General features: G+C 37.8%; 1 protein-coding gene across 7 annotated transcripts in view; it reads right to left on the bottom strand.

The window, feature by feature from the left end:
* Positions 1 to 1,094: 1,094 nt before the first annotated feature.
* The window catches only part of pus7 (pseudouridine synthase 7), a 76,040-nt gene continuing 59,603 nt past the window's right edge, over positions 1,095 to 17,531 (bottom strand). For all 7 annotated transcript variants that reach the window (XM_059654553.1, XM_059654555.1, XM_059654556.1 and 4 more), the window contains 4 exons: positions 16,851 to 16,952; positions 13,771 to 13,900; positions 4,572 to 4,663; positions 1,095 to 1,478 (listed from right to left, as the gene is read on the bottom strand). In XM_059654553.1, the coding sequence (XP_059510536.1) occupies positions 1,342 to 1,478; positions 4,572 to 4,663; positions 13,771 to 13,900; positions 16,851 to 16,952 (461 nt within the window). In that variant the 3' untranslated portion in view covers positions 1,095 to 1,341. The remainder of the gene's footprint in view (positions 1,479 to 4,571; positions 4,664 to 13,770; positions 13,901 to 16,850; positions 16,953 to 17,531) is intronic.

Here is a 17,531-nt window from a genome sequence, read left to right on the forward strand (position 1 = left end):
ATCCATAGAAGACAGACAGGCCTTCTGACGTGGCTGAAAATTCGTAGATTCATAGTGATGGAGTATTTTTACCCACGCTTTCATCAACATCTTGGAAAAGAAACAAAAGTGACTGTAGGAACAATCCATCCTTATTGGAATTAAATGCAAATATTTTGATACATACTCCAATTAAAATTTTAGTACTTACTCAAATGCAATGACAAAACCAACACTGGTTCTACACCAAGGCAATACTAAAAACTGCTACAAATTAGTATCATGGTCAGAGGAGATCATAATATTTCAATTATTTGATTTCTTGTATTTACCAAGCTTAAGACTTATATAGACAATATTACAATATCAATGAAAACATTTCAGTAGTATGAAGAAACAAATAGAATAACTATTCTGTAACTTAATGTATTAGTTGCTAATCCAAGTAATGTTTAATTTCTTGTGTTTTGTATGTCTGTTACTGCAAATTCTTAGGACATGAAACCTGAGTTGATCATTGAGAAATTCATATCTCAAGTTACTGATCTCTGTGAACATCAAAAAAGGCAAAGATCATGCATGCCTTTTAAGCAACCTTCTGAACTTTTCCTGCCACCTTTAAAGATTTGTGTAACTCCACTCTCCAGACATTTAGAAAAATACAATTTAGAAGATGTGGAAATATCTACAGAAACGACATGATATATGATACATTGTAAAGAGATGTAAATATTAAACATTTTTGAAAACCTTGACAGAGCTGATGCAAATTGAAAAAATTTAAGATAGCTTCCCTTTAGGAATATAGCCTCACCTAGAAGAACATATTGTTTATAAGATAAGATCTGTATTAATGGCAGATGATAATGAATTGCCTTGCAAGGATCTCAGAAACACTGCGACCACTCTTACACAAGCTCTCATGAAGTGAGCAGCTATAGAAAACATTTGATGAAACTAGTATAAATTACCAAAATAGCCCAAATTTGCTTTATGCTTCAGATGTTTTCTGTAACTCAAATTCCAAAGTTCATGTTCAACACTAGTAACTTTAAAACTGCTACAAAAACTATCACTACTACAACGTAAATTGCAAGAAAATAAAACGAAGTGTGTGTATATAATACCAAAGATATGTTTAATGATCAAAGTTGTCATAGTGGTCTATGAAGGCATCAAGTTTTACAAATATCTGAAAAAGCAACTCTCCAATGTTAAAACAGTCTTAAAATAATTAGTTTGCTCATGTGAATAAAAATAGAAGTAGCTTTTTACTTGAGCGTTTCAGCAGCTATTACAAAAAATTCTCATTGAAACATAGCACAATCCATTTTTGTAAAGATTCTCAAAACATGCATCAGGTTATCGCAACCAGGCTGTGTTTAGCTGAGTTTGATTTTTGATGCTTGTGTCCATTTTGAGCACTTCTCGAATAGCCATAGTAGCATAACTGGAGGGAGGAAGTGAGAAATCCATCTTCAAGGCTTTATATTTACCATCTGTAACAAAAAATAACTACAAAATTAAAGTAGATGTTGAACCATTTATCAGCTGAACTACTGGTTATTAAAAACATTCAAAGGAATACCAAATCACTGACTTTATTGACTTCCTCTTGTATCTTACAAGAGGAAGTCAATGTTAGCAGAACATTTAAAACATGTTTGTCAGTTATCTTTCAACAGCTTTACCAAACATATAACCCAGATTAAATTATTCTTTTTCTCCTGCATATTCTAAAGCTTCAGAAATAAACTGCAGTTGATGAGCTGAGATTAAGGAGCAGATCAACAGCGGAACTGAGGTTTTCACCAGAAAATTCAAGAAAAATTTAAATGAACAGGTAGTACTATAATGCAGTACAGACTTGAAATATGCTTGTAGAATATCAAATCCAGATATTAATTTTACAACAATTAGCTGACTTTTCACACATCATTCAGGGACATTAGGTATCTGTTGTAAAGGTAAACCACATTCCAAACATTCGATTGTCGGAAATGCAAAGTTCCATAACTTTGAACATATTGGCTGTAAAACACCATTAAGGTAATGGAACACCTCAAAGCACTTCACAGGTACCAAGCAACAAAAGGAGATAATAGGTGACCAAAAACATGAGTGAAGTGACAGCTTTTAGAAACATCTTAAAAAGACAGAGAAGTAGATAGACAGTAAGGTTTAGAGAGAGAAAATTCCAAAGCGTCAAAGCTTAGCCGTCAACAATGGAGTAATGAAAATCTAGATGCATAAGAGGTCAGAATTGGAGGAGCCAAGACATCATGGAGCAGTGTAAATCTTGAAGACATAACAGACATTTGAAAGGGTGAAGCGTTTTGAATTTGAAAACAAGAATGAGTTCTTCAAGAAAAAAAAACAAGCATTTTGAGACTGGAGCGAATGGACGCCAGCAAGTACAACCCCAATGGGTATAGGCCAAACCTATTGAACCTTTCTTCAGAGCATTATAAAGCTCTTAATCCCAGGAATGAGTAAGTAAACCTTCTCTAAACTGTTTCTCTCATAATTATGCCCATTTTCAAATAAGGAAACCAAAACTGTACACCACTCCAAAGCCCTGAATGGCTGCAATACATTTTCACTACTTAAATATTCCATTTCCCTTTCAATAAAAGACAACATTCCATTTGCCTTCCCCACTGTATCTGCATTGTTTTAAATGATTCATGTACTATGACACTCAGGTCCCTCTCTGTCACTGAGTTCTGCAGTCTCTTTCCATTTAAGTGGTACATTTCCTTTATGTTCTTTCTGCATAAACGGTCAAATTCATAATTATCCTGCACTGAACTCCCCCAGCCAATGTTATGCCCAATAATCTAACCTACCCATATGTAGAATCTTTATTCCCTAATACATACTTTTCGACCTTTTTAATGTCATCAGCATATTTAACTTGTGTACAGTCAGACCCTTCCTACAAGTGACTGCTTTCAATGTAATAGTTGAAGCTCCAACATGAACATCTATGGCACTCTACTGATTAAAGCTTATCTATCTGAAAATGACTCGAATATCTCTACTCGTTGCTTACTGTTAGCAAACCACTCTTTTACCCTGCTAATATGTCATCCTGAACACCATCAGCCCTTACAGTGCAGCAACCTTTGACGTAACACTTTGTCAAATCCTTTTGGAAATTCAAGTCACAACATTTACTGGTTCTCCCAAATCTACAAAGCTTGTTTCTTGCTTAAATAACTCCGTGAAATTATAATGACTCTGATTAATGATTATCTAAGTACCCTGCTATAACCTCCTGAATAATAAATTCTGGCAAGGTTCCCAAAACAGATTTAGACCACTTGGCTTACAGTTTCCTGCTGTTTTTGTCTGAGTAAAAGGTGTTATACTTCAGATTTTCCAATCCCCTTTCTGTATCTGCAGCTGCTTCTTTAAAGACCCTTGGATGCAGACTATCAGGTCCTCGAGCCTTGTCATCCTTTAGGTCTAATAGTTTTCTAGTATGTTTTCCCTGATAAAGGTGATGATTTAAGTTTTCCCCACCCTTTCGCTTCTGGATTTTCAAATACCTTTGGAAGCTTCTTAAGTATTCTATGGTGGAGACAGACACAAATTAACTTTTCAATGTTTCTGTCATTTTCTTGTTTAACATTATTGATTTGTAGTAGTGATTGAAGATAATAAGATTTTCATGTATTGTGTTGGATAAAAATTGTAATAATCAAATTCTAAATGTTAGTAAACAGAATGGCATGTCAGAGAGGCAATGGAGAGGCAAAGAAGTTTTGGCAACATAGAAAACGGAAACAACCGATAGAACTGTGGATGCTGGACATCAGAAACAAAAACAAATTGCTGGAAAAACCTCAATGAGTCTGGCAGTATCTGTGGAAAGAATGAAGAAGGGTCACTGGACCTAAAATGTTAATTCTGCTCTCTCTTCACAGATGCTGCCAAACCTGCCCAGTTTTTCCAGCAATTTCTGTTTTTGTTTTGGCAACACAGAACTGGCTATATCAGAAGTAAATGTGTGGAACCTGATGTAATGGTTTCAGACAATGTAAGCAAGAGGCAGCATGTACATTAGAGATGGAATGCAGCCAAGGATAAACGCTTGGAGAACTCCAAGGAGATAAACAAGATTAGAGTTGAAACAAAAGCCATTACAGATGACTGTTTGACTACAGCTGGAATAAACAGTTATGGAGGCAGGCATGGGCAGCTCCCATAAAGCTAGAGAGCAAAAGCAGGTTTTTGAGGTGAATGGTTAGGTCAACAATGTCAAAGTTTACAGAATAAGAAATGCTAGTTTACTATTCTCTTTGGCTGATCATATAATTTCTGACTTTAAGGATCTTTTCAGTTCCAAAGTATGAGCAGATCCTGATTGGAATGTTCAGCAATACTCCCTCCAGGATTAAACATGAAGAATAGTTAAAATTGAACAGTGCACATATCCATAAAATTCAGCAGAGAGGAAGAAAGCCTAGCAGAAAAGAAAAAAATCTTCAAAGGTCTTCCTATGTTAGAAAATGCAATTTTAATTAGCTCATCTAGTATCAAAATTAACTGCAAGAAGTTCAGGTTTGTTCCCACAGTTTCTGTACCTTTAGAAAATTGAGGCAAAGGTGTTCCTTCCAGCTTTTCCACATCAGTGTGAACCAATGGAATTGTATTATCATCATACACCAGAGCTTCCCTGTGAATTTCAGATTTGAAACAAAAAACAAATTTCAATAACTTGAAGAAAAATAAAGTTACTAGCATCAATCATTTGAAGCTTGAGTTTGTATGAACAGTGAAGAGAAACCTGGGATTAAAAAAGGTCCAGCAGCTTGTCAACAGTCAGATATGATGCAACCTTGTGCATAATTTTCCTAATTCCTAATCATAAAACCTTCTAAGAGAGGTAGGAACAGACAAAATAAATCATGAGACTAATTTGTGTGTTGGCCATGGCCCAGTTGGTAGCACTCTGCACTGAGTCAGAAGGTGGAAATTCAAGCTTCGCCCCAGGACTTGAGCACTAATGTTCAAGGTTCAAAGTTCAAAGCTGACATTCTGAGTGCAGTATTTATAGGATAGTGCTCTGATAGACGCATGTCTTTCAGACAAAACATTAAATGTGAGGTGCTGTCCATCAGCTAAGGTGGATGCACAACATTCCGTAGCACTATTTCAAAGAAAAGCAAGGGAGTAATTCCCAGTGTCATATAAACATACAAATTAGGAGCAGGAATTGGCCATTCAGCCCCTCAAGCCTGCTCTGCCATTCAGTAAGATAATGGCTACTCTAACAGTAACCTCAAGAATCTATCTACCTTTGTCTTAAAAACATTCAAGGACTCTGCTTCAAGAAGAGAGTTCCAAAAATTTATGACTCAGAGAAGAAGTTTCATTTAATCTCTGTTTTGAATGAGTGACTGTGGATCCTCCCATTAGAACAGAGAACATGGAACATTACAGCACAGTACAGGCTCTTCAGCCCTTGATGTTGTTCCGACCTGTCATACTGATCTGAAGCCCATCTAACCTACACTATTCCATGTACATCCATATGCTTATCCAAGCACATCGTCTCCACATCTACCCTGTTAATACCTCTCAGCATCTTATGTTTCAATCAAGTCACCTCTTAAACTCTGCACTCCAGTGGACACAAACCTAGCCAGTTAACTTTCTTGTAAAAGAAGTCTCTCTTTCCAGGTATGACACTAGTAAATCTCCTCTGATCTAGTTCCAACACATTTATATGGTTCCTTATATAAAGCTGATCAATACTATGCAAAGTACTACAGATGTTTTCTGACTAGTGCCTTGAATGTAACTTTCCTACTTTTGCATTCAATTCTGCATGCAATAAATTAAATATTTCTCTTAGATTTCCTAACTTATTCCTGCACCAGCATACTAGACTTTTGCGATTCATGCACAAAGACACCCTGATCCCTCCGTATCTTAAAGTTCTCCAATCTCTTACCATGTCATGTTCCTTTTTTATTCTTCCTGCCAAAGTGGACAATTTCACATTTTCCCACATTATGGTCCAGATGCTTGTCCAATACCTTGACATATGTTTTTTAAGAATATGGAGCATAGAACAGTACAGCACAGTACAGGCCCTTCGGTCCATGATGTTGTGCCTATTATCCTACTAAGATCAATCTACCCTGCAATTCCTACATTTTACTATCCTCCATGTGCCTATCCAAGAGTCGTTTAAAAGTCTCTCAAGTATCTGTGGTCCCTAAAGTATTTGTGGCCTCTTGTTCTTATCTTATTTTCCTATGTTTCTTTGTGTTGTCAGCAAATTTGGAAACCATAGCCCCTGCCCCCGTCACCTAAATAATTTATTTAAATTCCAAACAGTTGAATTCCCAGAACTGATCCCTGTGGCACGCTACTCGTTACACTGTGCCAACCTGAAAAAATCAATTTATCCTATTTTTGCACTTAGTTAGCCAGTCAATCTTATAACCATGTTAATATGCAACCCCTATTCCATGAGCTTTTACTTTGTGCAAGAACCTTTGATGTGATACCTTATCATGTGCCTTCTGGAAATCCAAGTACAGTGTATCCACCAGTTCCTCTTTATCCACAACATAAGTAACCTTCTCAATTAACTTCAATAAATTGGCCAAACCTGCTGTTCCTTCACAAAAATCACGCTGTTTCTGTCTGATTACTTCGAAATAATCCAAGAGCATGCTATATTAATGAGATTGGGAGTAGCGTACATGGATAGAAAACAAGGAGGCAGCATGGATTTGCAGCTGCTCCTAGGATTGCAGGCTTGGTTAGAGATTTATTATAGCTTGTTTATTACAGTTATTAGTCATTATATTTTACTAATAAAATGTTTATTAATTTTGATTCATTAACATTCAATATAACCAAAAAAAATGAAACAAAAACGTTGTGAACTTTTTTCAAGCATACTTTTTTAAAGAAGCTTTTCAGAGTCTATCTACAGTGAATGGCTCAGTTTTTTTTATTCTAAATTCAGAGGTTAAAAAAGGCTGTAGTTTAGAGGGTTTTATTTTTAAATTGTTTAAAAATCAGGAGTTGTGTTTTCATTTCGGGAAGTGTGACATGTGGTTGGCTCTGCGGATATTTTTCTTCAAGTAATTTATTGAAGAGGAGTATTTTTTATTCAGTTAAATAAAATCAACCACTTAGTTGGTTCAGTTTTTTATGTTTGATGTATGTATTTTTAATTTTTTCCATTTTAACATTATTTTCTGGAGGTAATGAAAGATAGTTCATTTTAATAATGAGGTGTTATTGAAAGTTCCTTTTTCAGGCTTAATGTTATTAAGGCCATATATAAGGTACAGAGTGAAATGGATGGTAGATTTAGAAAAGTTATTACACAGCAGGATCAGTCTGATAGATGGGTCACTGTTGAGAAAGGTAAGATAATAGTTCAAAAGTCTCTGGTGGCTAATCCTCTATCAACGAGATATTCAGTTTTTGGAACTGTAGAAGGGGACAGTCAGTTACTGGGCACTTGGAACGATTCTGCTGTGTGGCAGCATTTAACAAGATTTAATATAATTATTGTGAAAGGAATCTCTCTTATCAGGAGAATAGACAGGGGTTTTTGTGGCAGTCAGTGTAAATTTAGAATGATTTGTTGCTTTCTTGGTGCTGGGATTAAGGACGTCTCTAAATGTTTCAAGCATATTGTTAAAGAGGGATTGAGAAGCCAGAAATTACTGTACACATTAGTAGAAATGATAAATTTTAGAGAAAAGGTTAAAGCAGTACAGAGAATTTAAGAGCAGCACGGTGGCTCAGTAGTTAGCACTGTTGCCTCACAGCACTCGGGACCTGGGTTCGATTCCAACCTTGGGCGACTGTCTGTGTGGAGTTTGCACATTCTACCCGTGTCTGTGTGGGTTTCTGCTGGGTGCTCTGGTTTCCTCCCACAGTCCAAAGATGTGCAGACTAGATGGACTGGCCATGCTAAACTGCCTATAGGGGTCAGGATGTGTCAATTAGGTGTGTTAGCCATGGGAAATGCAGGGTTACCGGGAGAGGGTTGGGTCTGGGTCTGGGTGTGAAGTTGTTGGGCTGAAGGGCCTGTTACCACACTGTAGGGTTTCTATGATTCTATGATGATTTCTATGAAGAAATTAGGTAGAAGATTTTAAAAAAACCTTGAAAGAAGTAATTTCTGGTTTACTCCCAATGGCAAAAGGAATAAAAGTTAAAAAAGATAAATCATTGGCTGAAGAGCTGGTGTATTGTTCAGGGATTCAGGTTTTTGGACAATTGGAATGTCTTTTGAGACAGAGAAAACCTGTTTAAAAAGGATAGGTCTAACTTAAAGTGAAAAGGGACCAATATCTTAGTAGAGAGATTTGCTCATTCCATTAAGGAAGACTTTATACTGTTAGAGAGGAGGAGTGGAGGAATTTGAATAGCAGTGTAAACAGAAAGATTGATGGGGAAAGTTCTGAATGTAAAGAGAGCGTGTTAATTAGAAAAGAAAGTCAAGAGAGTCAGTGTATGTAGTAACTCTGAAGAACTAAATTATATTTATTTCATTGCAAGGGATCTTATAGGTAAGGCTGTTGAACTCAGGGCATGTTTAAGAACATGGGATTGGGACATCAAACCTATTAGGGAAACTTGGCTGAGAGATGGACAAGACTGGCAGCTCAATGTTCCAGGTTTTAGATGCTATAGAAAGGATAGAAAAGGAGGTGGGTGAATGATGTTTTTGATTAAAGGAAGATGTCACTGCTGTAACTAGGGAAGATATTTCTGAAAAATCATTCGATGAAAATATATGGGTAGAAATTACAAATAGAAAAGATCACTTTGAATGGCTTGTACTATAGCAGCCACCCCCGCAAACAGTAAAAGGGAAATTGAGAAACAAATACATAGGGAGATCTCAAGATACATGTAAGCATAATAAGGTGGTAATAATAGGGGATTTTAATTTTCCAAACATTGACTGGGATTACCATGGGTTAAAGGTATGGATGGTGAAGAACTTATCAAATATGTTCAAGAAAATTTTCTTTATCAATATGTGGATGCTCCTCATAAAAGGGAGCAAAACTGGACCTTCTTTTGGGCAATAAGACAGGGCAGGTAACTGAAGTAAAAGTGGGGGATCACTTTGGGTCTAGCAATTATAATTCTATTATTTTCAAAATAGTTGTGGAAAAAGATAAGCTTTCCTTAAAAGTTAAAAGTTTTTAACTGGAGTATGGCAAATTTTAATAGTACAAGACAAATCTTTCAAAAGTTGACTGGAGTAGACTAACAAGAGGGAGGCATTCAAGAGTGTGATGACGAGAGTGCAGAGGCATTATGTTCCTGTTAGAGTGAAGGATAAGGCTGGTAAGATTAAGGAACAATGGATGAATAAAAATAGAGGTTCTAGACAAGAATAAAAGAGAATCTTATTTTAGATAATAGACAGCTTGGTTCAATTGAATCTCTTAATCAATATAGAGAATGTGGGGGCATTCTTAAGAAAGAAATCAGGAAGGCAAGAGGGGATATGAGATTGCATAGGCAGATAAGGTTAAGGGTATTCTGAAGAGATTCTACAAATAAATTAAGAGCAAGAGGGTAATTTGGATTTTAGTAAAGCCTTTGACCAGGTTCCACATGGTTGACTAAATACTTGAGTTAGGTCACATGAGATTTAAGGCGAGCTTGCCAACTGGATATATAATTAGCTTAACTGCAGGAGACAGAGAGTAATAATACAGAATTTTCAAACTGCAGGTCTGTCTCAGGGTCTCTGTCCACAGAGATCAGTTTTGGGCCAAATCTTGTTTGTCATTAATATAAATGATTTGGATGAGAATACAGAAGGCATGGTTAATAAATTCGCAGATGACATCAAAATTGGTGGCATAGTGGACAATGAAGAAGGCTTTCTAAGATTATGGGTCGATGAGTTGTAAAATGGCAGATGAAGTTCAATCTGGATAAATGCGAGGTATTGCATTTTGAATCAACAAACAAGGATGGGGCTTATACAATTAATGGCAGGGCCTTGGGTAGTCTCATAGAACAGAGAGGCCTAGAAGTGCAGGTACATTATTCTTTGAAGTTTGCTTCATATTATAGACAGGGTGGTTAAAAAGGTGTTTGGAACACTCAGTCCTTTGAATATGGGAGTTGGGAAGTCATGTTGAGATTGTCCAGAACATTGGTGATGCCTCTTCTGGAATACCACGTCCAGTTCTGATCACCTAGGTATATGAAGGATATTACTAAGCTGGAGAGGGTTCAGAAGAGATTTACCAAGATGTTGCTGGATATGGAAGGTTTGAGTTATAAAGAAAGGCTGGATAAGCTGGGACTTCTTTCACTGGAGCACAGGAGGTTGAGAGGCAATCTGTTGAAGTTTATAAAATATTGAGTTAATAGTAGTTGTCTTTTCCCTAGAATGGGGAATTGCAAGACAAGGGGATACATTTTTAAGGTGAGAGGAGAGAGATTTAAAGAAGACATATGGGGCAATTTTTTTTTGCCCAGAGGGTGGTTTGTGTGTGAAATGAACTTCCTGAGGAAGTGATGGATGCGGGTGCAATTACAACATTTACAAGACATTTGGATAGATACACGAATAGGAAAGGTTTGGTGAGACTAGTTTAGTTTAGTTTGGGATTATGCTTCGCATGAACTGGTTGGACCAAACGGTCTGTTTGCGTGCTGTATGGCTCTATACATGTGGCAAAAAGTAGAAATAAACAGTCATTTTCCAAATGGCTGGCAGTTACTAGTGGGGTACTGCAGGGATTACTACATGGACCACAGATATTCACAATATATATTCACGATTTACATGAGGGAATTAAATTTAATGTCTCCAAGTTTGCAAATGACACAAAGCTGGGGACGGTGAACTATGAGGCGGTGGTGAGCACAGATGCTTCAGTGATTTGGACAAGTTAAATGTGAGGTTATCCACTTTGGTCTAAAACAGAAAGGCAGATTCTTATCTAAATGTTAATTGTCAGATTGGGAGAGAGGGTGTTAAGTGAAACATGTATGTCCTTGTACATCAGTCACTGAATGTAAGCATGCAGTACAGCAGGTGGTGAGGAAGGCAAATGGTATGTTGGCCTTCCTAGTATGAGTATTAAAGTTGGAAGCGTCTTGTTAGTAATTGCACAGGATCCTGGTGGGAATGCAGTTGGAGTACTGTGTCCAGTTTTGTTTTCTTCATTTGAGGAAGGACATTTTAGCTACGAAGGGGGTGCAACAAAGGGTTTACCAGACTGATTCCTGGGATGGCAGAATTAAACTTTGAATCATTTAGGACTGAATTCACTAGTGTTTAGAAGAATGAGGGGTTGAGGGAATATCATAGAAATATATAAAATTCTCACAGGACTAGACAGGGTAAACATAGGAAATATGTTCCTGAAGACCAGGGAGGTGATGGCCTAATGGTATTATCACTGTTAATCCAGGAGGTCCAGATAATGTTCTGGCACCTGGGTTCAAATCCTGTCATGGCAAATGGTGGAATCTGAACTCAATGAAAAAAAATCTGGAATTAAGAATCTAACGATCACCGTGAATCTATTGTCAATTGTCAGAAAAACCCATTTGATTCGCTGCCATCTTTACCTGGTCTGGCCTATATGTGATTCCCACTCTCAGCAACGTGGTTGACTCTAGATTGCCCTCTGGGCAAATTAGGGATGGACAATAAATGCTGCCAAGGCAGTGACATCCTCATCCCATTAATAAAGGAAAAAAGAGATTTAGATATTATATGGATATGAGGTTGTAGACTTGCTTGCTGAACTGGTGTGTTTAATTGCAGACGTTTCATCATCTGCTAGGTAACATCAGTGCGACTACGGTGAAGCCAAAAACATTTTCTGGTCTTGGGACCTGTTTTATGGGAGCTTGCCATGTACAAGTTGTCTGCATTACAATAGTGACTACATCGAAATAGGACTTATTTGATCTGAGACATCTTGTGGTTGTGAAAAGCATTTTATAAATTGAAGTCTTTTTTCACATACTCAAATTTAGGGAAAATTCTGATAAATTTTTGATAGAATCAAAGAATCCCTACATTATGGAAGCAGGTCATTCAGCCCACTGAGTCACACCAACCCTCCAAACAGCATCCCACCCAGACTCACCCCCTTATCCTATTCCTGTAACCGTGTATTTCCTATGGCTAGCCCGCCTAGCTCACGCATCCCTGCACACAATGGGCAATTCAGCATGGCCAATCCACCTAACGCACATCTTTGGACTGTGGCAGGTAACCTGCCGAGATACAGGGAAAATGTGCAAACTCCACATAGGTCACCACCCAAGGCTGGAATTGAACCCAGGTTCCTGGTGCTGTGAGGCAGGAGTGTTAACCACTGCTGCACCATGCCCGCAATTTCATTTGGCAATCAGGCAAACTCTCTACACATTTGGTATTACTTAAATTTTACTAATCCTCGAGGGAGGCGATGGCCTAGTGGTATTATCGCTGGACTGTTAATCCAGAGACCCAGATAATGTGCTAGGAACCTGGGTTTGAATCCTGCCCCGGCATATGTTGGAATTTGAATTTCATAAATATCTGGAATTAGGAATCTAATAATGACTGTGAATCCATTGTTAATTGTCAGAAAAACTCATCTGGTTCACTAATGTCTTTTAGGGAAGGAAACAGCCATCCTTACCTGGTCTGGCCTACACATGACTTCAGACCCACAGCAATGTGGTTGACTCTTAACTGCCCTGTGGGCAATTAGGGATGGGCAATAAATGCTGCCTGACCAGTGACACCCTTATTCCGTAAGTGAATGAATAAACAAAGAAAATCTTGCACATTGCCCTTGAACTGAAAAAATTTCTCCACTTTCAGGAACTTGTCCAGCTTCCTTCTGAACAACTGCTGAGAATCCAATATTTTCTCTATACTTGAGTAAATCTTTTCTACAAATCTTACATGAATACCATGTGCCACATTACAAATTTGGGGGATATTGGGTGAAAATAAAATGATAATCAGGGAGAAACAGAGCCAGTTTGGTGCAGCAGAAAGCACCAGGACTCATCAGCAATACATCAGACATAAGTTGTAGGGAATACTTATGTGATCCAGAAAGAAATTAGTAACAAAAACCAAAAGTTAGGAGAAATCATAAAACAAAATAATTTCTTGTGTAGTGTAATATCAATGCCTACACTGTCACGATAGTTTTAAAAGTTTACTTACATGGAAACACAAACATTCCTATTTCAGAGAGAGGCTCAAATTGCATCAGACTTTCCAATGACACAAATTATGGGGAACATCCAGGTGCAGTTCCAACATAACTAGAAAGGCATTGCTTTAAAGTTGCTTCAAGGCTCCAGGTCTTGGGAAATGGTATAACAGGTTAAGACATAAAAGATCTTTTCCCTCTCAGCTTGTATTAATAACTAAGTCATCAAACCAGTGATACTCTTGAAATAAAAGTGATCCAACCAATGCAAAGTCAGCAGCAGCAGTTCTTCATGAGAATCAATTTCTTTTTCTAGCTTGTCAAATTAAAAAGGTTAGCTACATAGGTTACAAATGTGCAGTATTACTTACACATAACAGACATATACATAGCAGATATTTATTAAGGGTGTCAGAATTGTTTCCTGTAATTATCTACTCCCATCACACATTCCTGATACACCCAGGGCAAAGCCATAACAGAACGGAATATCAACATCATTCATCTTAAACATACTGGATAAATACTCACACAACTAGTTCTAATCAGCATTAGTGTATTTTTAATAAAACTTATTAAAGACTTTAATACTCACCAGGTGACATTCTGAGGACGAATAATGATCTTTCTGTATGCTCCTGATAAGGAATAATCTCGAATCTTGTGTTTCATGTTATTTATATCCAAGCCATCTGCAGCCATCATTTCTTCATAGGCCTTGCCAACTTAAAATAAACATATAAATAGACACAAACAATTATTACAAATAGCCTTTTCTCTATTATATAAATATCCCAAAATATTAGTAATTATTTTACAGAACAATGCAAACATAAAAAATGTTCAGAAGCCAGAAATCGTAGTAAAAGAGCAAGATCCTAAAAGCCGAACTAAGATAAGCATACAGTAAACTTTTTTCAGTGATTTTTAAAAAATTAACTTTAAATCTATGGCATCCAGACAGAAAATAAATAGTATTGACAGCAACTTTGTAAGATTAATTGATTAATTTTTCTATTTCTAAAGCAAAACATTGAATTATGTTGCATCAAATTGTAGAAAAACACAATAATCAAACTCTTGCTGCAAGAATCTTGACACAATAGATCTGAATTTAACAAAAAAAAGTTAGCGAAATCTACTCTTCTTCTTTGGCTTTTAGAATTTCACCAGCATTGTCCTGTAGTGCATACCGCCCAACATGTTAATTTGCTAAACATCCATCTGGCTAAGCAAGAAGCAGGAGTCAATCTGTTTTAACTGTAGGTTTTGTACACAATATTCAGTACAGCACAAGTACAGACAACCTTTCTTTTCTACTGATTGAACCCCCAACTAGTAGTAACTGGTTTGCAAACTCTTTTGAAGTTGATATAACAAATTAAACTATTTGAGGAAAAATCCACATCTGGCATGTGGGAATCTTTTAAAGGTAAGTTGATTAATTCAGGACCAGCATGTTCCTGCGAAAAAGAAGAATAATGATGACAAGATTCAGGAATCCTGGATGACAAGAGGAATTGGGAGCTTAATCAAAAAGAAAAAGGAGGAATACACAAGGTTCAGGAAACTGAAGACAGACAGAGCCCTCCAAGGTTATAAAAGATAGCAAGAAAGAATTCAAACAAGGAGTTAGAAAGGCTAAAAGAGGCCATGAAATGTCTTTGGGAAACAGGGCTAAGGAAAATATCAAGGTGTTTTATACATATACAAGGAACAAGAGGGTAGCTATGGAAGGGGAGATCCACTCAAGGATGAAGTAGGGAATTTATGCATTAAGCTGAAGGAAGACAGTGAGCTCCTTAATGAACACAGTTTACATCGGTATTCAAAAAGATGGACATCGTGTATGGTGAGTCTCGGGTGGGGTGTATCGACCTTCAGGGGCATGTCAATATAAAAAAAAGTGGTGGTGGTGAGTGCTTTAAAAATCCTTAAGGCAGACAAGTCCCCAGTACCTGATGGGATCTATTCCAGAATGCCGGGGGAAGCAAATGAAGAATTGCTGAGGTCCTGTACAAAATCTTTGTATCCTTTTTTGTCACATGAGAGGTCCCAGAGAACTAAAGACTAGTCGATGTTGTTCCTTCTTTTAAGAAGGGCAACAGGGAAAATCTGGGATATTACACGCAAGTGACCCTTACGTCAGTAGTAGGGAATTTATTAGAGAAGATTCTTGGGGATAGGATTTACTTATACTCGGTAAAATATGGACACGCAGCATGACTTTGTGTGTGGAAAGTCATGTCTCACAAACTGATTGTGTTGATTGAGGAAATTATAAAGCTTATTGGGTAAGGTCAGGGCAATAGATATTGTCCATGTGAATTTTAGTGAAGCCTTTGACAAGGTCCTTCATAGCAGGTTTTTACAAAGGTGAAGTCACAAGATATCTGCAGTGAGCTGGTGAGATGGATACAGAACTACATTAGTCATAGAAGACAAAGTAGCAGTGGACAACACAAGTGATTCAGCATGTCCAATCCAGCTGACATGCATATCTTTGGCCAGTAGGAGGAAAGTGGGACACCCAGCAGAAACCCACACAGGCACAAGTAGAACATGCAAACTCCACAGTCACCCAAAGCTGGAATCAAACGTAGGTGATGCAAACATTGGCAAACTGCAGATAGTGAGGAGGATTGCCAGAGTGTACAGCAGTATATAGATAGGCTGGAGACTTGGGTGGAGAAATGCAGATGGAGCTTAAATCAGACAAATGCAGGGTGATGCATTTTGGAAGATCTAATGCAGGAGGGAAGTATACAGTAAATGGCAGAACCCTTAGCAGCAACAACATATAGAGGTATCTATGCATACAGTTCCCTGAATGTGCTAAATTACAAGTGGATAAAGTAGTCAAGGCGGCATATGGCATGCTTGCCTTCATTGGTCAGGGTACAGAGTAAAAAAAAATTGGCAAGCCATGTTGCAGCTGTATATAACTTCAGCTAGGCCATATTTGGAATACTGTGTACAGTTCTGGTTGCCAATCTATGATAAGAATGTAGGGGCTTTGGAGAGGGTACAAATGGTTTACCAGGTGCAGAAAGCATCAGTACCAGTAGACAACACAAACTCACTCCCTAGGGACACCTTGGCACAGACATTACAACAGAAAAGCAGGCGATCAGATCCAAGCATCCTCTCCATGCATGCTGCCTATAACACAAAAATGGTCACATTAACCAGGCCCAAGAGCAGCCCTTGTGGAATTCTTCCAACCTGTCTGAACCCCCTCTGCACTGGGTGGCCGAAGATTGGGAGTTTAGGGTTGAAGTGCAACCAAACATTCAGAGGCAATCCTGTCAAATATTGAAATAGGGGTTGCAATCTAGCACATGTGTAAACATGAAATATAGACTTCTCAAAACTGTAAAATATACAGGTGGCCTAGGAGTCCATGAACCGTATAATACGCCATTGCACACCACTTCTGCAGTACCCTCCATGTTAAATTCCTGATGATAAAGGGCAGACTCCCACACACACAGCCTCCCATTGGGAGCAATCGCTCAAGACCAAAACCCCAGAATGTAAAACAATGACTGTATTCTGGTTTGCTAGATTCACATACATCAATATACTGTATTATTGGGTTTGCCCTAAATACAAGCTTTTCTCAACATGTGGCATAAGATACATAATTGAATAAAGCACCAGCTAATAACTTACTTTCATGTTTTGGATACAGAACATCAAATCCAGGCAAAGGCAACACTACGTCATGTATAGTATGTTTCTCCACATCAGATTCCTCAATTGGAACTGCTGTAACTGAAAAATCAACACAACAGGCAGTTTTCATCTGTTTTATATCAATTGACTGTTGCTACTAAGCATGTCCTAATTCTTTTAAATCAACATTTGCAGCAAAAAATTTTCACTGATAGTACAAGTCATATTCTCACTGATGTAAAAAATGTCAAAGCTTTATTCAAACTTGATTCCTGAATCCACCAGATTGAAAAAATGCAACACCACCTACAGCAGGTAGCTTGAGTGCGTGGAATTCACACGTACTGCTGTATATATCAATCTTGTTGGAGATCCATTCTTAAAGCTGTCAAAGCTGGCTTATGAGTAAATACTTAAGTTGATCTATTAATCGGGCATCACAGTGGCACATTAGTTAGTACTGGTGCCTCACAATGCCAGAGACCCAAATTCGATTCCAGTCTTGCGTGACTGTCTTTGTGAAGTTTGCACATTCTCCCCATTTCTAAGTGGGTTTTGACTGGATGCTCCGATTTCCTCCCAGAGTCCAAAGATGTGCAGATTAGAGTGGCCATGTTAAATTGCTCCATGGCGTTTACGGATGGATAGGCTAAGTGGAATAGCCATGGTAAATGCAGG

Source organism: Stegostoma tigrinum, chromosome 25 (assembly GCF_030684315.1).
Source record: "Stegostoma tigrinum isolate sSteTig4 chromosome 25, sSteTig4.hap1, whole genome shotgun sequence".
NCBI classification, from domain to species: domain Eukaryota; kingdom Metazoa; phylum Chordata; class Chondrichthyes; order Orectolobiformes; family Stegostomatidae; genus Stegostoma; species Stegostoma tigrinum.